Source organism: Sinocyclocheilus grahami, unplaced genomic scaffold (assembly GCF_001515645.1).
Source record: "Sinocyclocheilus grahami isolate Dianchi unplaced genomic scaffold, SAMN03320097.WGS_v1.1 scaffold200.1, whole genome shotgun sequence".
In the NCBI taxonomy this organism is placed as follows: domain Eukaryota; kingdom Metazoa; phylum Chordata; class Actinopteri; order Cypriniformes; family Cyprinidae; genus Sinocyclocheilus; species Sinocyclocheilus grahami.
In genome coordinates this window covers 1,103,803-1,129,918 of record NW_015505379.1, presented here as the reverse complement: position 1 = coordinate 1,129,918, position 26,116 = coordinate 1,103,803, and the positions used below count along the sequence as shown (strand labels likewise).

Sequence of the window (26,116 nt, the reverse complement as noted above, 5' to 3'; positions counted from 1 at the left end):
TCATTTATTTAGCTACACATTCTGCCGTTTTCACGATTATTAATTTCTACATGTTGCTTAAAACATTGCATGCTCACAAAACACATCGATTAACCATTTTCAAACGTGTTTTTTTTGGTCTTGTAAAAAGAGAAATTAAAATAAAATTATACAGGAGAACCAAGCAAACCGTGATCTCTCACCCAAAGTAACAAGTATTCAAGTTGCATTAACACTGTAGCTCACAACGTTGTGAATAAAAAGAAGAAAAGCAACGAGGAAAAATTAGGAAAAATCCATTGCCATCTAAATGAGAAACATAGAAGCATCCACTCCACAACTGCAGCCTGGCTTGATGCCTTGCTTTCATACCATTTGGAATGTAAACCTGCTAAAATTATAAATTATTCAGTTACAGGTGGTCAATGAAAAGAACTGACAGGAAACACCAAAATGATTGATGACATCCTAAAGCAGGGCTGTCCAAACTCGGTCCTGGAGGGCCGGTGTCCTGCAAAGTTTAGCTCCAACTTGCCTCAGCACACCTGACTGGAAGTTTCTATGCCTAGTAAGAGCTTGGTTCGCTGGTTCAGGTGTGTTTAATCAGGGTTGGAGCTAAACTCTGCAGAACACCGGCCCTCCAGGACCGAGTTTGGACAGCCCTGTCCTAAAGCCTAAACTGGGATAACTATGCTAAAACCCAGAGGTTTAGACCCACACTCATGTACGGCAGAAAAACCAAATGAAGCAGCATTTCATAAGAGGTGTTTACTGTGTGTGCCGTTTCAGCAAAACAAAGAAAAGCAATAGTAACTTCATTTTGTCTACTGGAGGTTGTGTGTAAGAGTGTGTGTGTGTATAACATTGACATCTAGTGGTCAGGTGGTTCATTTCATGTCAGCGCTATGGCGCTTAAGCTTCTCTGGATAGTTGGAGGCCATTTGGGAGAAATCCCTGAAAATATCATGATAGGTATCATCACCTGCAGGAGGAAAGAAATACAGAGAGAGAAAAAATGTTTAGCTGAATATTGTCTTGGGAATAAGCAGCACAAATTTAAACAACCTGAAAAACATCCGTTTTTTACATATTTTTTGCATGATTCTCTGTGCACATGATCTCACAGAACATTACATTTTACTTCCAAAACAAACAAGACTGAGTATGTACTACAATCATATACTGTATGAGAGTGTAAATTATATCCCTGTGCGTGTGAAATTATCGAAACCTGGAGTCTAAAGAGTTTAACAAGGTCTAAAAAGATGTTTGAATCAGCCTGACGAGAACACCATCACCCAGAGGAAGAGCTTTGATTTGGATTTGTAACTGTACATAAGTGCAGCGCTTATGCATACATAAAGGCGTACGGTAGCAGTAGATTACCTGTAGCACGCAGTGCAGAGGACACACGCTGCAAGCAGTAGACACCTGGCCACCCGTCTCAGGACATGCACATATACACACACGCGCGCGCGCGCTCAAACAGCAAAAACAGATTTGTATACAGAGACACAAATGGACAAACTGCCATAAACAAGATGCAAAAAGCAACAGATGCAAAAAGCATAAGCACCACAAGATAGCACACCTGTAAACATCTGGCACTGCTGTAAGAGTATCAGATTCAGAGTAACAGAGGAAAGCCAAATATTAGATTAAATGTGATCGCAACTAATGATCACCAGGGACTGAACTTTTGACTTCAATATATTTATGATAGTTAATTGTACACATGTTGGTTGAATGGTGATGATACTCCATACAATGTCAAATATTCATGCCCATCCCATAACAGCTGAATCTTTTGCATTTTCTGAAGGAAATACAAGTGCTTGCAAGGTATCAGTTTTATGTTTTTTGGTATGATTAGATAAATGATTAGACAATTAGAGGAAGAGACAGAAAGAAAGAAGGAATAAAAGACAGCTAGATAGATAGATATAGATATTTTACAATTTTACAGTGACATTGCAGTCAATTAGACTTCAACACTGTGTAAGTCAATGGGAGCTTTTCTAAATCAGGTTATATACAAAAAGTGGGGTCTACAGTACATGTTAAACAGTTCAAGTTGAATTATGTAATTGCAGCAAACTGTAAAGAAAAATGAAAAGAAGAAGAGAAATTTCAACATGCTGATTTCTTGCAAGCATTGTAATGACCGGCTGTGGCGTTATCCTTTATCTTAAACTTTTAATGTCTGATCAGGTCTCTCTGAACATTAAATAAATCAAAATTAGCTTGTTAACGATTTTTCAATCATCTGAAGTCTATGACAGACAAAGAGAAAACACTCTACATTCCACTTGAGGTGTTTCTAATACCTGAATGAACACCAGCCATACAAACAAGATCAGATTTGTGTAAATACAAAATGTCACAGAATATTACTCATGCAAATCCATACTCCGTACAAACAGTACTAACACCACCTAATAAAACATATTACATAACATTTGATCAAAACATGACCACAGGTACTAAAAGCACTGAAATTGGATTCATTTTTGCTACTGAAACATAGTGTTATCTATTAACATTCAGTGTTTCTATATGTTTTAAAGTGCTCAAATCCACATACTGTCCTTTCTTTGTTTAAATGATCTGTTAAGCTCAGTTTTCCTCTGTTTTGTCATCTAAATTTACAGTCAGTTAATTCTGGCCACCTGGTGCCCGACCACTGAGATGGTTCTTGATAGTTTGAAAGCTTTTCTTAGTGTGTCCAATCACAGACCCAGTCCCGCCCCCACCACCAGAGCCCCGCCCCTCAGAATGACCTGATGGAGTGCCGTCCATCTCCCGCATCTCCTTGTTCATCTTGGCTATCCGGAGTCTAGGAGGAAAACCACAGTGGATGATATGTGAATTGAGATATTAGCAGGAAGCACCTCATTAACTGTACTGTAAGCTAATTAGTGTCCTTTTCAGCTGATCCTCTCTGTCTATCTATGTCTACTTACAGCGTGACGATGTCAGCGTTGGCGTTATCTATGGCAATGCCTATTGGATCCTTGTCATCAATGTCTTTTGCGTTGTAGTCTGCTCCTCTCTTAAGAAACAGACACACCAACCTACAACAACACAGAGACACATTTGAGAAACATGTTTGACAGTACAATACTGCTCTTTGGATACTAACTGAAGTCAAATTTAAATTGTATTTCTTATGTAAAACTGTCATTATAACAATATGTAAAAGTATTATACAATCATAAACTCCCATGAACGAGTATAAAAAGGTTGTTTGTCTGGTTGAACAGTATGTTTTTTTATTAACACAAAAAATACTTTAATCAGACAACACTAGTAGTGCTGTACTGTAGTGCTTTTATGTCTCATATTCTATAAAATGAAAATGAAGGTATGCATTAAAATGATTATTTTCTTCAGTTTTTATTTATTTAAATATTTTTATGATTTATTTGTTGTGTGTGCAGGCTGTGAGAAAACACTAAAAGAAAATCATGTTTTTTTGGACCGCAAACACCAGTAAAATCTTATTTTGCCACACTACTGCAGTATCATAGATCCAACAGCAGGGTGCACCACTGTTGAAAGTGTTGCGGGAAACACTGATGTAGAGTAAAAGATCAATCTTAGGATTTTAAGAATCAGTATTGCAATTGTTCAAATGACGATTAATCAGAATTATTCAGAAAAACTACATTTTTTTACCCAGCCCTTGTATCTAAGCCTGCGTTACCCTGTATGTCCCAGTATGGTAGCATGATGTAGTGGTCCCCTCCCGTTTGAGTCCACCTGGTTAACATTAGCGCCGTTCTGTAGGAGAAACTCACAGGCTGCCAAGGAATTCTGCAGAGAGAATTACACAGTAATTATTCACTGTAACACTGTGTAGGCAATACACACTCACAACATGAACAATGGACTCTCTCTCTCTTTCTCACACACACACACACACACAAACACTTACAACCATAGCGGCTTGTATTAGTGGAGTTTTGCTGTCTTCAGCCACATTGACCCAGTTGACATCAGCGCCGTGCGCCAGAGCATCTGCCATGAGAGGGAAATGCTGCATTGCCGCAGATCGATACAGCAAAGCCCCGGGATGAAGACCACTCAGATCCTCCTCTTCATCATTCTCTGTACAAAGAGAGAGAGAGAGTGAGGAGTTGTTTGTGTGGTCAAATAGATGCGTGAATATCATATGTGTGTGTGAGTGTGTATGTGTAACCTTTATGAGAGCTGGAATTGTTCTTCATTATGTCACTTGGGTTCAGGCCTGTAGGGCAAACATCAAATAACAGCCCACTGATTAGATCAGTAGAAACTGGAAGAGACACTTATTTTCATTGTTTCAATTAACTAATGTCTTCAAGCATGTTTGTGTATGTCACAACTGCAGTTACTACAGTTTTGCATTTTTTTAATACTATTTTCAGATTTACTGTATTTCAGCATGGTTATTGTTTATTTTTTGATAGTGACCGTTTTTATTTTTTAGGTTTTATTTTATAGCCATATTTCTATTTAGTTTTCATACATTTCTTGTTTAAGTGATAACAGTTAAGGAATTAGTTAGGGAAGCAACAGAAGCAACAGAGTTTAAATTTACTTCTCAAAAAACACAGACCTTTGTGTATAGACACCACATATGTATTGGTTCTCATACTTTATGACCTATAAATTTCCATGTTTTTTTCCAGTCGTTTGTGACAAATACAGAGGTTACACTCACATATTTCTGTCACTGGCAATAGAAATTCCAATGACTTCTTTAAATTGTATTCATTTCCATGACTTTTCCATGACCTTTTTAAAATAATGTATTCATTTCCATGGCAAAGTTTAATGTCACTCTGGTGCAATATTTAATTTACACTGAATTATTACACAGCTACATCTTCAGTCTTTCAGCTGCATCTTTTAAAAACAGAACCACCAGAGGATACAGTTTAATGTTTACGAAACTGACCTTGACTCAGCATACTTGTGCACTCTTCACTGCAACCTACATGAAAGTTTGTTCAGAACAGAATGCAAGGTTCTCTCTGGTGTCTGTGGTATAATTAGTGTCCATCAGTAACATTAACTTTACTGGCATCTCATTGCCATCTGCATGTAGGATGTCTTCCCCCCACACAGACACAAAGGTCAAATTATTCCAAGTGATGAGTATTAGAGGACTTCTAAATCAGTTATTTATGTTTTGTTAGTTTTTCAAACTACTATTTTTAGTTTAGCTGCATTTTCGTTTTTAATTTTCTTTACATTGAAGGGATAATTAATGATAGATGACTCACTATCAAGCCATCCATGATGTAGATACATTTTATTCCTTCAGCAGAAAAGATTTGGAGAAATTTACCATTGTGTATCACTTCCTGACCAGTGAATACAGTACCTCTGCAGTGAATGGTTGCCGTCAGAATAACAGCCCAAACAGCTGATAAAAACATATCCACAAGTAATTCACATGAGTCACATGAGTTAACGTCTTGTGAAGCAAAAAGCTGCTTGGACTCTCATTCTGACGGCACCCATTCACTGCAGATGATCCATTGGTGAGCAAGTGATGTAATGATACATTTCTTCAAATCTGTTCTGATGAAGAAACAAACACATCTACATCTTGAATGGCCTGAATGGTTGAGTAAATTTTCAGCAAATTTTAATTTTTGGTTGAACAATTCCTTTATTTTTTAATAATTTTTTTTAATTTCTGATAATTTTGTTTAAACCAGTAGTTTTTGTCTTATATTAAAATAATATACTCTGTGTTTCTATGCTGAATTGCAGGGGATAAACACAAAGAAAACTACAGCTTTTTGGGCGCATGACTGTGCAAGTAAATGTGTAAATTCTAGCATGTTTTTTGGCATATGTGTCTGTGTACCCGTGAGTCGTGGCAGAGTGGCTCGGTTGGGTTTGGGTTTGAGGGCAGGGCGTGTGTTGGGTCTGTCCTGTGTGGTTGCTCGGTTCCGTCGGGCACTGGAGCGCCGCAGGACCGTTCCTCGACCAGTCTCTGGGAGCTTGTGGATGAATTTCTTCTCTACATATTTAGAGCGAATCCACGACTCCTTATCTTGTCTGAGGAAACAGTTCATATACAGATTATATTTAATAATAAACAAATTTTCTGTGGTTTTATGACTATAACACCAATATATATATACAGTGGGTACGGAAAGTATTCAGACCCCCTTAAATTTTTCACTCTTTGTTATATTGCAGCCATTTGCTAAAATCATTTAAGTAAATTTTTTTCCCTCATTAATGTACACACAGCACCCCATATTGACAGAAAAACACAGAATTGTTGACATTTTTGCAGATTTATTAAAAAATGGTTATTTCAGTTTTTCTTTTTTAATAAATCTGCAAAAATGTCAACAATTCTGTGTTTTTCTGTCAATATGGGGTGCTGTGTGTACATTAATGAGGAAAAAAATTTACTTAAATGATTTTAGCAAATGGCTGCAATATAACAAAGAGTGAAAAATTGAAGGGGTTCTGAATACTTTCCGTACCCACTGTATATATATTACTGTACCTCGGACTAGAGGAGTGGGGCTTCTTGATTGTGATCTCATCAATTCGTGCCTCATAGATCTTGTTAATGGCTGTGTTTCCTAACTCACACATGAGCTGAAGAAACAGAGTTATGAAGAAATAGTGACAGTGGAGAAACAGAAAGAGCAGAATGGACAAAAAGAGAGATAGTGAAAAATAGTGTAACTATTAAAAAAACTTTATCTCATACATGAATATAAGAACATGACATCAGTGCTTACTTTGATGAGCTCTGGCTCCCATGAGTCCAGCGTCAGTGATCGTACCTTCGAGAAGTGGACACCTAAACTCCTGCAAAACACAAAAAACAATTCAGATGCATGTTCATGTGATACATTATATAATTCTGTGTGTGTATGTGTGGTACCTGTGTATGCCAGAGCAGGTAATGCACAGCGTGATGCCCAGATTGATAGAGGCCCAGTCGGGTCCAGGCTCCCCGCAGTCACAGCACTGCCCGTTCCCTGAGATGGCCTGCACCTCCTCCAGGGCCTTCCGACCAGACGATTCCGGCTCCCCTGCACTCAAACGCACACTTCCCGCAGACACTGAGCTACAGCGATCTCTCTATTTAACACACACACACATCCTTTTATAACACTCACATTTATGTTCTTCATTAAAATCTAGCATTTTAGCTAATTCTGTTTAATTCAACACACTTTTGGGTATGATTGTGTAAGTGGAAACTTATAAATTGTTTACTCTAAAAAAAAAAGAAAGTATTATTTATTATATAAAATTAAACAAAATAAACAATAAATTCTAAATAAAAAATATAGCAAATCTAACAATTAACTGCTGCATCTACTGTACCCTCTGACTAAAATAAATCATATAAAAAAATCTAAATAAAAATTATTATTTTATATTACATATATTTTATATATAAGCATTATATTATATATAAATAATGATTATTCTTTAAGGAATAAGGGGTAATGTTGGGGTTACAAAAATGCACAGTAATCAATACCAGTGTAATTTCAAAATTAAATTAAACATTAAAAAAGTTTAATTTTTTTTTATCTATAACAAATTGTCAAATTAAATATTAACAAATTTAATAAAAACAGTAACATACTTTTCACGTATTTCTCAATTAAGTAAACACTGCTTCATGTTTTTCCAAGTAATTATTTAAGTAAACAGTGAAGAATAAACAAAATACTTTTTGCTCATAATAGTGTAGTTTGATTAATATTGACAACATTTTAACCCGTGGCAGATCTCTTTGGCTGCATTTACACTTCAAGGCTTAACACACAGGTTTAAATATTTTTTATATATATGTATATGGTTTATTTGCCCCACCTGTTAACATTAACTTAAGACAAATCGACTGTGTTGCCAAGATGCAAGGCATTCTGATCAAGAAGCACATTTGACCATAGCAACATACCAATACCATAGTACTACCAATACTGTGAAAAGATCATCATTACATTATTATTTATTTTAGTAGAGACTGGAACCTGTAGTAATATAGTTCTATAATAGAATATAGTAATATAATAGGTTTATATAAATCTGTAGAAAACTATGGTATGTCTACAGTTAGGTATTTAGTTAAATGCATATGTGTGTGACATACAGGGCTAAGATTGTCATCTCTTCTGTCCTGGAATGCTGAGGCGATGCTGTTTTGGACAGCGCTGATCCAGCTTTGCTGCTGTCGTTCTGAATCAGCCTGTAATAAACAGCTCCTACACACACACACACACACACACACACACACACACACATATCCTGTCATTTGGAGTATAGGTGGATTATGCACAGACTTGTCTAAATGCAGAATAACATATTTACAGCACCGTTTACAGTCTAAATACAGCCAGAACCCAAACACTACAAGAATCAGAAAAATGTTGCATGCTAAAAAATACACATACACATACACATTATATTCCAGTTCTGACAGATTTGTGTACAGAAACACAGAGAGACTAACTTGGAGGGAGAGACGACCTCAAAGCAGAATCGTCTGTCTTGTTCACTGTAGGGCTTCACTGTGCATAAACGCAAGTCCTCCACAACAACAGTGATCTGCTCCTGATACAGAGAGAAAGAGAGCTTGTTTAAATAAAACAAATGTGGTCCACATGTGCAGTGTATGTTTATAAGGTCACCAAAAAAGAGAACAATTAAAACAGCCTCTCAATTCTCTATAAATTTCCAATTGTGTGTGTAAATTGTGTGTAAAAAAGTGTGTGTAAATTGATGTGTCATTACTGTTATTGGTTAATGCTACATTATCCTTATGTTAGACAATCTGATACTTACATTATGTTTCTTTTGGTAAACTAACTGGTTCTTCTGAATGGAGAACCAGCGCCTGCGGTATGAACACACACAGACACACATATCATGGCCATGTAAGGTATTAATAATGCAATCAGACATATGATTGTAATTCATCTCAGAACTCACAGACTCTGAAATCACACTCAACAGACAAATGTGCAAAAGAGAAAGAAGTAAAAGAGCAAATACATCTATGTAAAAGAACATGTACGTAATATTAAAATTATATGAAATAAAACATGTTTCAAACTGAATATTTGACAATAATGATTGAAATTGAAATCTATTGAATTAAAAGATTTTTTTCAAATGGACTAATGCAACTACAAAAAAACACACGAAGAGAGACAGACAGAGAAAGACTTGTAATTGCTCACAAAACTGCACATAAAATGATTACACATGACAGCAAAAAATTATGAAAAATAAGTGCATAATCACAGACCTCCACAAACTTAAACAAAACCACTAAATTATGATTATTTTTTAGTAATTTAATAATTAATTTAGATTACTATTAATATTATATTAACATTAATTAATAATATTAACATTATTATTTATTATTTCATGTTTAAAAAAACATTTATTCATTTTAATTATTTGTTTTAAAATAATGTTAATATTTCTGTGATTGAAATCATAAATTGCTGGAATGCTGTACCTGCTCCATGTTTTGAAAGCATTGCTGGCTCTTTTGTACAGGTAACCTTCCATTGCGATGCCATTGGGTGCATCTGGGCTGAAGTCCATTATAGAGTCATCATACGACACATCCTAAAGACAGACACGCATATATATCTTCCCTTAGATGCATGTATAGTGTCTTTGTGTACAGATACAATGGTGTGTGTGTCTGAGAAAGAGTCTTACTACCTTTTTCTTGACAGCACCGTGACTCTGCTCCATGTCCCTTTTCTCTCTTGCAGAATTCAGGACTAGTTGAGTATACTAGAGATAATGACAATCACATTATTTGTGTCTAACCAAAGTCTGACTAAAGTCACACGGGCAGTGTTCACAACACAGTGGCCCGAATCTGATTGAATCTGACAAGTATCTTAAAGCAGTTTTAAAAATCATGTGACAACCTCACAAACATCAGATTTGAGCAGAAAATCCAAATTGGGCGTGTTTGACAGATAGGATAGAAAATCTTGAAAAGATGGAAACTCTTTTGAGACTGAGGTTTGGACCATTTAACTAGATCTCAGAATGGAAGTTTAATTGTATATCATACAATTATAAACACATGCAAAGAGGCTCAAGTCTAAATCCCCACTGCTGCATATAGTTATTATGTGACTTTTCTAGTCAAGAGTTGTGATGGCAAGTCTTCTATAATTGTAGTCTATCTGGGGTGCGGCGGGATTTTGGACCATTTAGTGAAGAGTCAAAGTCCATGTCACTCAGGGCTGAACTGAATGAGAAAGGATGTAAGACATGTTAGCACTTGCTCAACTTCCTGACCTATACCAAGAAGAGGTCATGAAGATCACCTCCACTTTCGCTTGTTATCTTCCACAGACTTTCCTGTCCTCTCGCCCTCACTTTTCTGCTCCCTGCTGTCACTTCATTAAAACACTGCTTTTCCTCTTGTCCCTGGTTCTCTAACACTATATTTGTAAAAACACATCTCTGTCCCAGCCACCTCTAATTAGGCCCCGAGCTCCAATGGTTCGAGGACCCTCTTGGAATTGCTCTGTTTATTCTTCTTCTTCTCCAAAGTGAATCGAATTTTTGTGGGCCTAATCATGCTCGAAAACTCACGAAACTTTGCACACGTATCAGAACTGGCAAAAATTTACATCTGATATGGGTTTCAGAATTGGGCGTGGGCGTTTCAAAATGGCTCGATAGCGCCACCTATAAAATTTCAACAAAGCGCCCCTCCTGCTACTTTTCACGTACGTGTACGAAATTCAGTGCATTCATGTAATGTCCCAATACCTACAAAAAAGTATCTTGGAGCAAAGTCCTAAATGCAACAGGAAGTCAGCCATTTTTTATTTCCTTTACGATTTTTGTGCAGTTTTTAACATGTTCAGGCCTCGTACTTTAAAGAACTCCTACAGTTTTAATCGGTTCATCTTCGAATTTGGTGAGTGTAATCATAAGGCCTTTGTAATGCTAAATTGCAAAGATCTTGAGTTTTCATTGAAGGGCGTGTCCCTGGCAGCCTGACAAATTTCAATGTTTCGCCATGAAACGAAGTTGCTGTAACTCAGGCAAACAATGTCCAATCTGCCACGACTGAGGTGAGACCCTTGAGCAAGGCACCGAATCCCCAACTGCTCCCCGGGCGCCGCAGCAATATGGCTGCCCACTGCTCTGGGTGTGTGTTCTCACGGTGTGTGTGTGCGCACTTGGATGGGATAAATGCAGAGCACAAATTCTGAGTATGGGTCACTATACTTGGCCACACTTCACTTTCACTTTATATTCTGTTATAGTCACAGCGCCACCTGCTGGCAACAGGAAGTGAACAGTTATGGACTCATAGCAACATATTAAAAAGCATCAGCCAGTGTTTAATAGGCTAGCAACATGCTAGAAACATGCTAAAACATGCTAACAACATTTAACTAAGTGCTAAAGTATGCTATTAATGCAATGAAACAGGAAATTGCTGTAACTCAGGCATGCAGTGTCCAATCTGCCCCAAACGTAACATGCAACATGCTAGAAGCATGGTAAAGCATGGTAGCAACACTCAGCTAATTTGCTAAAGCATGCTATTAATACATTGAGACAGGAAGTTGCTGTAACTCAGCCATACAATTGCCTTATCCAAATACCCACACTTGTGGTCTTTGCACTTGACCACTTGACTACTTATATGATGTATTTCCTGTATTTGGCCCAAGTGTTCAAGTGAGCATGAAGACCACAAGTGTGTGTTGAACTTTTCATTTCCTGATGGGACACACTTATAGTGTTGTAAAAATGCAAGTGTTTACATAGTGTTATTTTAATTTTAAATACTTTGCATTTTAAAATCAACTTCTAAATGTCTGTTCAGTCAGTAGTCCCTATAACATTACACAATTTAATTTGTGGTGCTTCTAATTAAGTGATAAAAAGCAGTTGCAAATGTTTACAAAATAAATATCACCACTACTCATCTTTACACCAATAAAACGTGCAAAACTTTGTTTTTCTACCAAATTATATGTAATATCTATTTATTATATTAATATCTAACTTACACTGGAAAAGTTTCCATTACCTCTTGCGTGATCTCGGCAAAAAGTCTCATGATTTATTTCCAGAACATGATGCATGATGGGATACACTAAGCCTCAAATAGCGCTCCGGAGCGGTATTCGAGATAGTGTGGATTTAGTGTGCGTTAAGGGCACAGTGCTTTGTCGTTTTTAAGACCTGGGACAGTCTTGCGCACTTACTTCCTATCGCGCGCACACTCTCAAGTTGCCAAGACCGCAAGTGCGGGTATTTGGACAAGGCAAATGTCCAATCTGACCCAAACTTAACATGTTTGAGTCCTGTCTTGAACACATCTACATGCCAATATTCAGTTATAATCTTAGCGCCACCTACTGGCAACAGGAAGTGACATGTTTAACACTGTGATGCACTATTAGCAACATAGTAAAATATGCCATTGTGTGCTAAACATGCTAACAACAACAACAAGTGCTAAAGCATGCTATTAATGCCATGAAACAGGAAGTTGTTGTAACTCAGCCATACAATGTCCGATCTGCCCCCAACTTCACTCATTTGATAAGAGTCCTGGCCTGAACACTAAAGGCCAGTATTCAGTTATAATCATAGCACCACCTGCTGGCAACAGGAAATTACTTGTTGTACACTAACTTAAACATGCAAAGTCCGATCTGCCCCAAACTTCACATTTTTGGTAAGAGTCCTGGTCTGAAAACATCTACATGCCAATAATCAAGTTATAATTTATAGTGCCACCTGTTGGCAACAGGAAATGTCAGATAGGATGGAACTCTAACTAAAACATGCAATGTCCAATCTGTCGTCAATTTCTTGTTTGTGAAGACATCTTAAGGCCAATATTCAGTTATAATCATAGCGTCACCTGTTGGCAACAGGATATGTCATGCTTTACACTAACTCATATACCATGTTCAATCTGCACCAAACTTCATGTTTGATAAAAGTCCTGGCCTGAAGACATCTACATGCCAATATTCAGTTATAGTCAAGTTTAGCACATATAAATGGACTTTGGCATATTCCTCCTATATTTACCACTTTAAATGCATATTGCCCAGCGTTCACTGTTTTCCTAAGGCCACCGGGTGGAGGTGGCTCTGGGTGCGAGGGCCCTTTCAACACTGATTACAGCTTTAATTTTAAATTGTTCCTCTATCCCAACAATGTTTCGATTTTTTCATTTTGAATCTGTATATTGCTCTAATGAACATCACTGCTACGAACAGGCTCTAGAGATCTCTCTTGACATTTGTATCGCTAAGCTTTTCACCATATCCTGTGCTTACAGGAAGCTATGAGAAGGACTTGGAGGGAGAGACGACCTCAAAGCAGAATCGTCTGTCTTGTTCACTGTAGGGCTTCACTGTGCATAAACGCAAGTCCTCCACAACAACAGTGATCTGCTCCTGATACAGAGAGAAAGAGAGCTTGTTTAAATAAAACAAATGTGGTCCACATGTGCAGTGTATGTTTATAAGGTCACCAAAAAAGAGAACAATTAAAACAGCCTCTCAATTCTCTATAAATTTCCAATTGTGTGTGTAAATTGTGTGTAAAAAAGTGTGTGTAAATTGATGTGTCATTACTGTTATTGGTTAATGCTACATTATCCTTATGTTAGACAATCTGATACTTACATTATGTTTCTTTTGGTAAACTAACTGGTTCTTCTGAATGGAGAACCAGCGCCTGCGGTATGAACACACACAGACACACATATCATGGCCATGTAAGGTATTAATAATGCAATCAGACATATGATTGTAATTCATCTCAGAACTCACAGACTCTGAAATCACACTCAACAGACAAATGTGCAAAAGAGAAAGAAGTAAAAGAGCAAATACATCTATGTAAAAGAACATGTACGTAATATTAAAATTATATGAAATAAAACATGTTTCAAACTGAATATTTGACAATAATGATTGAAATTGAAATCTATTGAATTAAAAGATTTTTTTCAAATGGACTAATGCAACTACAAAAAAACACACGAAGAGAGACAGACAGAGAAAGACTTGTAATTGCTCACAAAACTGCACATAAAATGATTACACATGACAGCAAAAAATTATGAAAAATAAGTGCATAATCACAGACCTCCACAAACTTAAACAAAACCACTAAATTATGATTATTTTTTAGTAATTTAATAATTAATTTAGATTACTATTAATATTATATTAACATTAATTAATAATATTAACATTATTATTTATTATTTCATGTTTAAAAAAACATTTATTCATTTTAATTATTTGTTTTAAAATAATGTTAATATTTCTGTGATTGAAATCATAAATTGCTGGAATGCTGTACCTGCTCCATGTTTTGAAAGCATTGCTGGCTCTTTTGTACAGGTAACCTTCCATTGCGATGCCATTGGGTGCATCTGGGCTGAAGTCCATTATAGAGTCATCATACGACACATCCTAAAGACAGACACGCATATATATCTTCCCTTAGATGCATGTATAGTGTCTTTGTGTACAGATACAATGGTGTGTGTGTCTGAGAAAGAGTCTTACTACCTTTTTCTTGACAGCACCGTGACTCTGCTCCATGTCCCTTTTCTCTCTTGCAGAATTCAGGACTAGTTGAGTATACTAGAGATAATGACAATCACATTATTTGTGTCTAACCAAAGTCTGACTAAAGTCACACGGGCAGTGTTCACAACACAGTGGCCCGAATCTGATTGAATCTGACAAGTATCTTAAAGCAGTTTTAAAAATCATGTGACAACCTCACAAACATCAGATTTGAGCAGAAAATCCAAATTGGGCGTGTTTGACAGATAGGATAGAAAATCTTGAAAAGATGGAAACTCTTTTGAGACTGAGGTTTGGACCATTTAACTAGATCTCAGAATGGAAGTTTAATTGTATATCATACAATTATAAACACATGCAAAGAGGCTCAAGTCTAAATCCCCACTGCTGCATATAGTTATTATGTGACTTTTCTAGTCAAGAGTTGTGATGGCAAGTCTTCTATAATTGTAGTCTATCTGGGGTGCGGCGGGATTTTGGACCATTTAGTGAAGAGTCAAAGTCCATGTCACTCAGGGCTGAACTGAATGAGAAAGGATGTAAGACATGTTAGCACTTGCTCAACTTCCTGACCTATACCAAGAAGAGGTCATGAAGATCACCTCCACTTTCGCTTGTTATCTTCCACAGACTTTCCTGTCCTCTCGCCCTCACTTTTCTGCTCCCTGCTGTCACTTCATTAAAACACTGCTTTTCCTCTTGTCCCTGGTTCTCTAACACTATATTTGTAAAAACACATCTCTGTCCCAGCCACCTCTAATTAGGCCCCGAGCTCCAATGGTTCGAGGACCCTCTTGGAATTGCTCTGTTTATTCTTCTTCTTCTCCAAAGTGAATCGAATTTTTGTGGGCCTAATCATGCTCGAAAACTCACGAAACTTTGCACACGTATCAGAACTGGCAAAAATTTACATCTGATATGGGTTTCAGAATTGGGCGTGGGCGTTTCAAAATGGCTCGATAGCGCCACCTATAAAATTTCAACAAAGCGCCCCTCCTGCTACTTTTCACGTACGTGTACGAAATTCAGTGCATTCATGTAATGTCCCAATACCTACAAAAAAGTATCTTGGAGCAAAGTCCTAAATGCAACAGGAAGTCAGCCATTTTTTATTTCCTTTACGATTTTTGTGCAGTTTTTAACATGTTCAGGCCTCGTACTTTAAAGAACTCCTACAGTTTTAATCGGTTCATCTTCGAATTTGGTGAGTGTAATCATAAGGCCTTTGTAATGCTAAATTGCAAAGATCTTGAGTTTTCATTGAAGGGCGTGTCCCTGGCAGCCTGACAAATTTCAATGTTTCGCCATGAAACGAAGTTGCTGTAACTCAGGCAAACAATGTCCAATCTGCCACGACTGAGGTGAGACCCTTGAGCAAGGCACCGAATCCCCAACTGCTCCCCGGGCGCCGCAGCAATATGGCTGCCCACTGCTCTGGGTGTGTGTTCTCACGGTGTGTGTGTGCGCACTTGGATGGGATAAATGCAGAGCACAAATTCTGAGTATGGGTCACTATACTTGGCCACACTTCACTTTCACTTTATATTCTGTTATAGTCACAGCGCCACCTGCTGGCAACAGGAAGTGAACAGTTATGGACTCATAGCAACATATTAAAAAGCATCAGCCAGTGTTTAATAGGCTAGCAACATGCTAGAAACATGCTAAAACATGCTAACAACATTTAACTAAGTGCTAAAGTATGCTATTAATGCAATGAAACAGGAAATTGCTGTAACTCAGGCATGCAGTGTCCAATCTGCCCCAAACGTAACATGCAACATGCTAGAAGCATGGTAAAGCATGGTAGCAACACTCAGCTAATTTGCTAAAGCATGCTATTAATACATTGAGACAGGAAGTTGCTGTAACTCAGCCATACAATTGCCTTATCCAAATACCCACACTTGTGGTCTTTGCACTTGACCACTTGACTACTTATATGATGTATTTCCTGTATTTGGCCCAAGTGTTCAAGTGAGCATGAAGACCACAAGTGTGTGTTGAACTTTTCATTTCCTGATGGGACACACTTATAGTGTTGTAAAAATGCAAGTGTTTACATAGTGTTATTTTAATTTTAAATACTTTGCATTTTAAAATCAACTTCTAAATGTCTGTTCAGTCAGTAGTCCCTATAACATTACACAATTTAATTTGTGGTGCTTCTAATTAAGTGATAAAAAGCAGTTGCAAATGTTTACAAAATAAATATCACCACTACTCATCTTTACACCAATAAAACGTGCAAAACTTTGTTTTTCTACCAAATTATATGTAATATCTATTTATTATATTAATATCTAACTTACACTGGAAAAGTTTCCATTACCTCTTGCGTGATCTCGGCAAAAAGTCTCATGATTTATTTCCAGAACATGATGCATGATGGGATACACTAAGCCTCAAATAGCGCTCCGGAGCGGTATTCGAGATAGTGTGGATTTAGTGTGCGTTAAGGGCACAGTGCTTTGTCGTTTTTAAGACCTGGGACAGTCTTGCGCACTTACTTCCTATCGCGCGCACACTCTCAAGTTGCCAAGACCGCAAGTGCGGGTATTTGGACAAGGCAAATGTCCAATCTGACCCAAACTTAACATGTTTGAGTCCTGTCTTGAACACATCTACATGCCAATATTCAGTTATAATCTTAGCGCCACCTACTGGCAACAGGAAGTGACATGTTTAACACTGTGATGCACTATTAGCAACATAGTAAAATATGCCATTGTGTGCTAAACATGCTAACAACAACAACAAGTGCTAAAGCATGCTATTAATGCCATGAAACAGGAAGTTGTTGTAACTCAGCCATACAATGTCCGATCTGCCCCCAACTTCACTCATTTGATAAGAGTCCTGGCCTGAACACTAAAGGCCAGTATTCAGTTATAATCATAGCACCACCTGCTGGCAACAGGAAATTACTTGTTGTACACTAACTTAAACATGCAAAGTCCGATCTGCCCCAAACTTCACATTTTTGGTAAGAGTCCTGGTCTGAAAACATCTACATGCCAATAATCAAGTTATAATTTATAGTGCCACCTGTTGGCAACAGGAAATGTCAGATAGGATGGAACTCTAACTAAAACATGCAATGTCCAATCTGTCGTCAATTTCTTGTTTGTGAAGACATCTTAAGGCCAATATTCAGTTATAATCATAGCGTCACCTGTTGGCAACAGGATATGTCATGCTTTACACTAACTCATATACCATGTTCAATCTGCACCAAACTTCATGTTTGATAAAAGTCCTGGCCTGAAGACATCTACATGCCAATATTCAGTTATAGTCAAGTTTAGCACATATAAATGGACTTTGGCATATTCCTCCTATATTTACCACTTTAAATGCATATTGCCCAGCGTTCACTGTTTTCCTAAGGCCACCGGGTGGAGGTGGCTCTGGGTGCGAGGGCCCTTTCAACACTGATTACAGCTTTAATTTTAAATTGTTCCTCTATCCCAACAATGTTTCGATTTTTTCATTTTGAATCTGTATATTGCTCTAATGAACATCACTGCTACGAACAGGCTCTAGAGATCTCTCTTGACATTTGTATCGCTAAGCTTTTCACCATATCCTGTGCTTACAGGAAGCTATGAGAAGGTTTTGTGGTTTTCACGGGCCAGTAGAAGGTGAGTAAGTTTCCTTTCTAAGACTTCTACATTTCAACTTCATGCTCCTCAGTAACATCTAGTCATTACACGTGTTAAAACATTGCTGCATAAATACATGAATCTTCAATAACTTTTAAACATCAAATGAGCTCTTTTTGATCTCAAGTAACTTGTCAGTAGAATTAAAAGAAAACAGATCTTAGAATTTGCATGTGAGAATTAAGTCCACCAACTTCAATTGGTGTTTGTAAAATTGGTTGGTGTTTGCTATTTTTTCAAGCAATTTTACAGTTCTGCAAGCACAGAAGAGTTTGCCAACACACATAAACCGTGTGTGATACATACTGTTTCCTGTTGTTGCTCACTCTGGCAGAAAACTTCCTGTCATGATGGGCCATCATGTGATCTCTAACTGTGCCATCACATTCCTGTCATTAGACCTTCTGTCCTCTTTTTCAATTCAAAATGTACACTTCTGAATTTTTTTACTCTACGATATGATCAATTTGATATGTTTTCCCCTCCAAGTAATACTTGCATTTGTCCTAATTGGTACTTCACACTTTTCCCTTCCCACCTTCCTTCCTCTTTTTTCAGTCATGTGTCCAAGCAGCTTCACATGCTTTTGGCATACATATCAGCTGTGTCAACAATTCTGTGTTTTTCTGTCAATATGGGGTGCTGTGTGTACATTAATGAGGAAAAAAAATTAACTTAAATGATTTTAGCAAATGGCTGCAATATAACAAAGAGTGAAAAATTTAAGGGGGTCTGAATACTTTCCGTACCCACTGTAGATAGATAGATGGATAGATGGATAGATAGACAGACCGACAGACAAATTTCTTACCTCATCACTCAGTTGCTTTTGGTAGTTTTCCAGTTCTGTGAGTGACTGGTAGCCTTGCTGGAAGAACAACGCCTGGGCCTCCATAAGAGAAAGCATCTGACAGACATTCACACAGAAGGCAAACACACAAGCAAGAGTGACTGTAAGTTACCACTCAGTCCTGATCATTATAATAAGATTCCCAATTATATATATTACATCATGACACATACTGCCATTAGAATTTCAGTCTTCTTCCTGGACTCAATGACATTAATCTAGTTAGGAGGAAAGAAAATGTGAAAAATACATAAGCACACGTAGCATAATACAAGAAAAAGTGCAATAATGCAAAGATATTTATTTATACATTTAAATGTGACACAACTGTCCAAATACATTTTGAGGCCACTGTATATGGAAGTATATGTGTGTACCTGCAGCACATAGTCCAGTGCCCCTGATCTGAAGGCTCTGCGTGCATTCAGGAGGTTATTGCTGGCTTCTTCCACCTCATGTTGTTTCCCACGTGGTGCCTGTGCGTTCCTGCTCAGTGCCGCCTCCAGGTTCTCACTGCTACGCTCAAACTCCTTCCGTACATCCTTAAAACGCTTCACATCCCTTCAGGAGAGATGCAGTAGAGAAGATTAATAATTGCAATAAAACCATTCTTTCAGTAATAAAGAGATGCAGAAAAATGTTTAGAGATTTCTAAATTTTTCTTTACTCTTACTCAAAAGTTCATGCATACGTTTACAGACAGCTTCATATTATTGGTAGAGTGGTACAGAAAAGAAAATGTGCCTTCGTAAAGAGGCAGAGGAAGAAAACACCTTACTCTTTCACAAAATTCTGCAGCTTCAACTTCACAGACTTTTGTGTGGTTTCAATCACCTCCTGTTGAGAGAGGCATTATTCATGGAATGGGACACAAGCCAGAAGAAAAGTAAAAACAGGAACAGGATCCCCAGATAGATCGCTGGTACACTGGTTGCTAGTAGTAACAGTAAAAGTAAAAACGAAGAACTTGACTCACCTCTTGAGCACTAACGATATCTGACAGCTTTTTAGAAAACTTTTCTAAACATTCCTGAAAGAAAGAAGCACAGCCTCTATTAGGATTCTATTAACTCATATTCATTTTCAACTCATATAGCTACACAGGATCTTCCTTTTCCATTTTCAAATTAGCAAATATTTTCTACTGTTTTTGAAAGAAGTCTCTTATACTCACCAAGGCCATATTTTTTTACCAAACTTTTGAACAGTCATTTATATGTGGTACGTTTTCTTTTTTTATAATGTCTAGGCACACGTGTTCTGTTAGTGAAGTGTGAAGTGTAGTGACATGTGGCCAAGTATGGTGACCCATACTCAGAATTAGTGCTTTGCATTTATCCCATCCAAAGTGCACACACACAGCAGTGAACACACACACACCGTGAACACACACCCGGAGCAGTGGGCAGCCATTTTTTGCTGCGGCGCCCGGGGAGCAGTTGGGGGTTCGGTGCCTTGCTCAAGGGCACCTCAGTCGTGGTATTGAAGGTGGGAGAGAGCGCTGTACATTCACTCCCCCCACCTACAATCCCTGCCGATACGAGACTCGACTAGTCCGACTCGCTAACCAGTAGGCCACGACTTCCCACCAACTTAGCACTTAGCACTTACATTCATATTTTCAAATCTTTGTTTCAAATACTTAAAGCTTCCAACCTGAGGTAAACCATCCAACATCTTCACATCCCATATTTTACACTACACTGGAAATTTTTGTTGTTCTGGAATCTATCGTACAGTCATATGTGTAATTGTACAGGTCTGGAATTGACGATAATGTTGTATCACTTCCTTCTTATTTTGATGCTGTTATGGGTGATCACATGTTCATTTACTGTCTCAGGTATCAGCTAGCCCACATGGGTTTTGTGTACAGTAAGGAAAGCTCATTTGAAATACATTGATACACTTACCCCCATGGTTCGGTCCTCAGAACAGTGGTGTCCAAGCTCTTTGAGGCCATTTACAAAGCTCTTACTGTTCTGGCAATAGGCACGACCTGCATCCAGCATAGTGTGGCACTGTTTCACCAACTACACAAACACACGTTTTTTTTTCAGGACATTAAATAATGTAATATTATTCATAGCATAACATACACATAAACCTTACAAAACCCTTTATAAACTAATTTTGTGAGCAATTGTTTAACAAATTTTCATGAGATGAATAGTAGGTCTCTGTGGTTTGAAACCAGCCAGTCTAATAAATTCAAGGGAAATAATCTTGGATTGTGGTTAAAAGCTTTTCAATTGGCAATTCCTCTTTGTAGTTCCTTAAAACAGTAGCAGAGACTTCAAGCAAAGTCCAATAGAGAGTGCAAGTCAAGATGCTCTCTGGTCTAAGGTTTATAATAGTCCATCAAAGAAAACTTTAGGATGACCATGGCACTCTTTCAGATTAAAACCCTTTATTATCAGATGGGTAGCAGAGACTGAAGAAAATGTGAGTGGGTGTGGTGCTTGAACATGCAAAACTGTTGAAAAATAAATTATGGCCCAAATCTCTAAATATGATGTCAATATAAGTCTATGGGATTTTTTTCAAATGCTTTATGTTTTGTCATGCGCAAGGCAACAATCATAAGTTTGAGCACTTAGAAAAGTAGTAGTACTTTCACTTTTCTCCTCAATCAGCCTCATGTTTTGAGGTATGAATAATGTCTGTAGTAGAACGAGTTATGTGCTGACATTTAAATCTAAGTGTTGCTGGTTTGTTCATAAGTACGAGCATTAGTCAGAGTGATTCTGCAATTAATGGTGAGTCTTTCAGCATTCCCTCACCTTCTCAAGTCTTGTCTCCAGTTCATTAACGTTGACCTCCACCTTCTCGATTTCTGCCCTGTTGAAACAAAGCAGATACTTTTTTACCATTTACTTGCACAAAACACAACCAAGTTAGTCAAGGGAAGTATTAAGAGGACAATTATTATTTCAATTAGTGGGACAGTGATACTGTGTGCATTTATATCTGTATTCAAATGTGTGTTTGTATCAGTGAATCTTCGCTTATGTGTGTCATCAGACTTTCTCGTAGAACACACAGTAAAATAGCTCAGCTCTTTGTGGTTTCCCGCTTTTTCACACATACAGTTCAAACAGACATAGAAATAAGATGCTTATATTCAAGCAAAATTTTATTAAAGTTTTAACAGAATGTAACTGTTGTTACATTCATGTTAACATGTTTACAGAAATAGTAACTGAGGAACATAATATTACAAACAATGTTCAAATAAATGGACTTTTTAGAAAATTTGCTAAATTTGTAAAGGCTAGAAAACACTACATGGTCACCCCCAATTTACAGTCTAGATGAGTTGACGAAAGTCAGAGCCATTTTTCAGAGCTGACAGATTTCACAGAAAATAACACAGACCTTTTAGCTTTTTAGCTTCAGACTATGATTCTATCCGGTCGGGGGATATCAGACACATTTGAGCTGATTTTTAAACACATTTAGCAATGAGGTGCATGTTATTGCGTGAGTTTGTTGTGGTCGAAATGATTTGAATGTCTGGTAGTGTGTGATCCTCAGTCGTTTAGTCTATGATGCCCAGTTTCTGTATTTACAAAGTTGGCACATGTATGATGCCTAGTCTTTTAAAATCTATCATGTATTCCAGACTTAATGTGTAATGTGAGCTTACATGTATGTTTACTCATAATAAATGCACTTTTTTTGTGCATAAATGTGTGTGTGTGTATTTAAGAAAAAGTTGTAGTTTGCGAAGCAATCCACCCCTAAAACACACTTCCTGTCTCCTGTTTATAATTTCAGTATCTCTCTCGTCTCACTTCCTGCTCCCCCACCACTACCCAGCCATTACTTTGCAACCAGAGGCAGCCGCAGTCTGAAGTAAACTAGGCCTCGAATGTGTTTAGTGTCAGTGGCCTTCTTACACCTTTATGCAAACTTTTTCTTTTCAGTTGCTTTTTGTGCATGAAGGTCAAAAGCGCCCATGCACGGCTGTGCATTTGGTGTAGACGAGTTCCACATGTTCTGTATGTTTAGATCCGCACGACAGATGAAAAAGGATATTGTGTTTGTTTATCAGTATTGTTGTGGAATTGTTGGTCACATGTGAAAGTGTAATCTGTCTGCTAACACGAGAATGTGTTTTTAAAATGTTAAAAATATCTTGAATGCTATTAAAGATAAAGTTGAAATTATATTACACAGTCCAAGATAATAAAAAAAGCACATTTTGTTAAAAAAGAGAAAAGCTGGGAGGTTGTATCAAAGCATAGCTCAGTAGCTTAGTACATATAAGATACATAAATGTAGTTTCATTTGTCTGAGTACAAGGTTTTATTTTTTCAATTTTGCACCCTGGTTTGTCCCACTTCTCAAGAATGACTGTTATGCAAGTAAAAAGTGGCGATGACCTAATTTTTGAACTCACTACACCCTGAGTCTGTTCCCTCTGCAGCCACTAAAACATGGCACTCAAACTTTCCATTATGCTGCCCACTAAATCTACAGTCAAGCCAGAGAAAGAAACGTTTACTACACATAGGCTATAGCGATTTTAAAACTTTATATCCTGATTATAATATCGAAACTATTTATATATTAATGTGAATGGTCAAAAAGAGCTAACACGATGAAAAAAACCCCCTCTTACTGTCCACATTTAATCATCATCCCATTCATTCCTTCTCTATGGGACCTACGCAAATTGTTTCCAGTGCTGTGCGCTACACTGACCGTTGCGGCGACATTCAACGCTGATCTGAGATCAGTTTTAATCAAGCACGCCCGGGCCAAAATCATTAAGCTGAACCCATTGACCTGATCCTGGAACTGCTTGGAAAGAAACCTGCTACGTCAAGCCTTCTGCACATGTCAGTTAAGTTTAGCATTTTGTGGTGCACGTGACCTGTCTTTTGTAAAAAAATAAAAATAAAAAAATTAATAAAACTGTGCAGGCTATTAATACAGGCCTACAATGTGCAGTCGATATTATTTTTTGCCATTATTTTGTGTTGTTAAATATTTTCACAGTGATATGAAAGAAATCACAAGTAGCTTACCTGAATCGCGGGGAGTCTTTCAGGCATTCTTCAAAATCCAGTTTGACAGTCATTTTGGGAATTACAAAGAACAGAGTCGATGCGAACAGTTCTTTGAATTCCTCACAGTTCTTTATGTGGTTTGTCCTAATAGAGTTCCTTTATGCTGTAAACGTCCAACGCTGTGAGAGCACTGGTGCTCCTGACAACATCAGGAATCGTTTAGAAGAGATGACTTAAACCAGTCGTTTCCATTGGATGGTTTCGCTATAAATACCAGTCAGTCGGGTGTTGCCTTGTGAAAGCGAAAAGCATCTTTTCAAAACTAAACCCAAGTTTGTGTTTTCCAGGTAGCTAATTCACTTGAACGACGAGTCACGGAAATAAAAATAAAATGATAACAGTTTGTCAATAATATAAATACAAAAAGAACGAGTACTGGTAAAAGAAAATTAAGTAGGCTAAACCGTACCGATAATTATGGCCTCATCTCTTTCTAAATGTTCACGAGCGCTCTTTCATTACACGTTCCATTCTGCGCGTTTCTTCCTTTTATTAGTCCATAGGCTCGTAGTTTATACATCGAGATGTGCTTCAAGTCATCAAACAGCATGCTTGTTCGCACTTCGCAGGAGAACTTTTTTTTTGCGCTCTTGAATTTGCCACACAGTTGGTCCACCCCACTTCGAGCGAGCGCACATTATTTCCGGGTTTCGGATTCTGGTGCACCAACAAATGAAAGCAGGCTGTGGATTAGCTGTTTTCAAGAGAGATTAACGCTTATTTATTATGCTTCTAATGTTAGTACTTATTGTTTATGTTTTAGGTGACCTGAAAAAGATACCTTGTTTTAAGCATTTTGATTTAGTCTCATATAGCCTAGTCATTGATTTCATAGGGAAAAGACAAGTGAATGACTATTCCTCTACATCTCAATTTCATATGAAGGGTTTTTCAGGGAGTGTTCCCCACAGTTTCTACATCACGTGTCAACAAAGCCACACAGCTTTTGTCACTAAATCTGCTAGCAGTTTATACATACTTGTCCCGGTTAAACCTGTTGTTCATAAGTAAGCCCCACCTGACAGCAGTGAAAGAAATCAAGCAAAAACCAAAACACAAGCAAAAACTGCGAGTCAAGAGATGTAAATTTAAAATAATCCCATGCAGCAATCGTACGCCTGTACATATGTAGGCTAAATAAAACTTTACCAACACTGATCTCTCTCTCTCTCTCTCGATGTAAACAAAGTAGTAGCAAGTCTACTCTTGCTACTCATTTTTCACATTTTAGCATAATAGTCAGAGCTGGGTAGTAACTGATTACATGCAATCTGGAATATGTAATCAGATTCCAAAAATGAAGTACTTGTAATTAGATTAAATTACATTTTAAAATACTCGTAATCAGACTACAGTTACTTTTTAATGGATTACACGATTACATATTATTCACACAATAGCAATAAATTATTCATAATTCATCAATTCTCCTTGATTTCAATGTTCCTTTCTAAAACATACCGCTTATATACACTCAGAAAGTCTTCCAGTTTTGTGGACATTCACACAGAGATCGGTGACTTGTCAGATGGCTACACAGCATTTGACCACTGGATTTACACAAATCATTTCAAGTGTTTCAACATTGATTTAACTACTGATGAACAAAATTAATTTTTATTTGAATTATCACCTAGTAGGCTATTTAACCATCTATTACAATGTCTTTGGAAGGAATTTGTCTTTCAAACACATTAAAATGCACAAATTCACATTCTTTCTTATTTATGCAGGCATTCCCAAACTTTTTTTTGTCATCTGAACATCTTTCAAATAATATATTTACTTAAGTAAAATTTTTAAATAAATATTAAGTATCATATTTGCATGTTCACGGTTCTCTGGTTAATGGTCACATGATATGGTAAACAAATAAAACAATTAATTTTTTAGGAAGTGTTTTATTTCTTTTTATGTTATTTTAAAATTATT

General features: G+C 37.3%; 1 protein-coding gene across 1 annotated transcript; it reads right to left on the bottom strand.

Moving 5' to 3' along the window:
- Positions 1-670: 670 nt before the first annotated feature.
- On the bottom strand, positions 671-24,793 carry acap1 (ArfGAP with coiled-coil, ankyrin repeat and PH domains 1). Its single transcript, XM_016285666.1, has 23 exons — positions 24,143-24,793; positions 21,890-21,947; positions 21,020-21,139; positions 20,083-20,136; positions 19,885-19,943; positions 19,484-19,667; positions 19,280-19,324; positions 19,068-19,163; positions 14,571-14,645; positions 14,359-14,471; positions 13,674-13,725; positions 13,342-13,442; positions 8,114-8,225; positions 6,887-7,086; positions 6,741-6,810; positions 6,500-6,594; positions 5,843-6,036; positions 4,181-4,228; positions 3,917-4,089; positions 3,686-3,795; positions 2,943-3,053; positions 2,760-2,815; positions 671-961 (listed from the first exon to the last, which is right to left on the bottom strand). The coding sequence occupies exons 1-23, from the start codon at positions 24,193-24,195 to the stop codon at positions 867-869; spliced, it is 2,274 nt and encodes a 757-aa protein (XP_016141152.1). The 5' UTR covers positions 24,196-24,793; the 3' UTR covers positions 671-866.
- Positions 24,794-26,116: the final 1,323 nt, after the last annotated feature.

What these genes read in the sequence shown, in the direction of transcription:
- acap1 (XM_016285666.1), bottom strand. Translation starts at nt 24,195, where the DNA reads ATGACTGTCAAACTGGATTTTGAAGAATGCCTGAAAGACTCCCCGCGA. An exon ending in AGACTGAAATTCTAATGGCA is followed by an intron (nt 19,164 to 19,279) that starts GTATGTGTCATG and finishes AATGTCTGTCAG; the next exon opens with ATGCTTTCTCTTATGGAGGC. An exon ending in GATGGACGGCACTCCATCAG is followed by an intron (nt 962 to 2,759) that starts GTCATTCTGAGG and finishes TTCCTCCTGCAG; the next exon opens with GTGATGATACCTATCATGAT.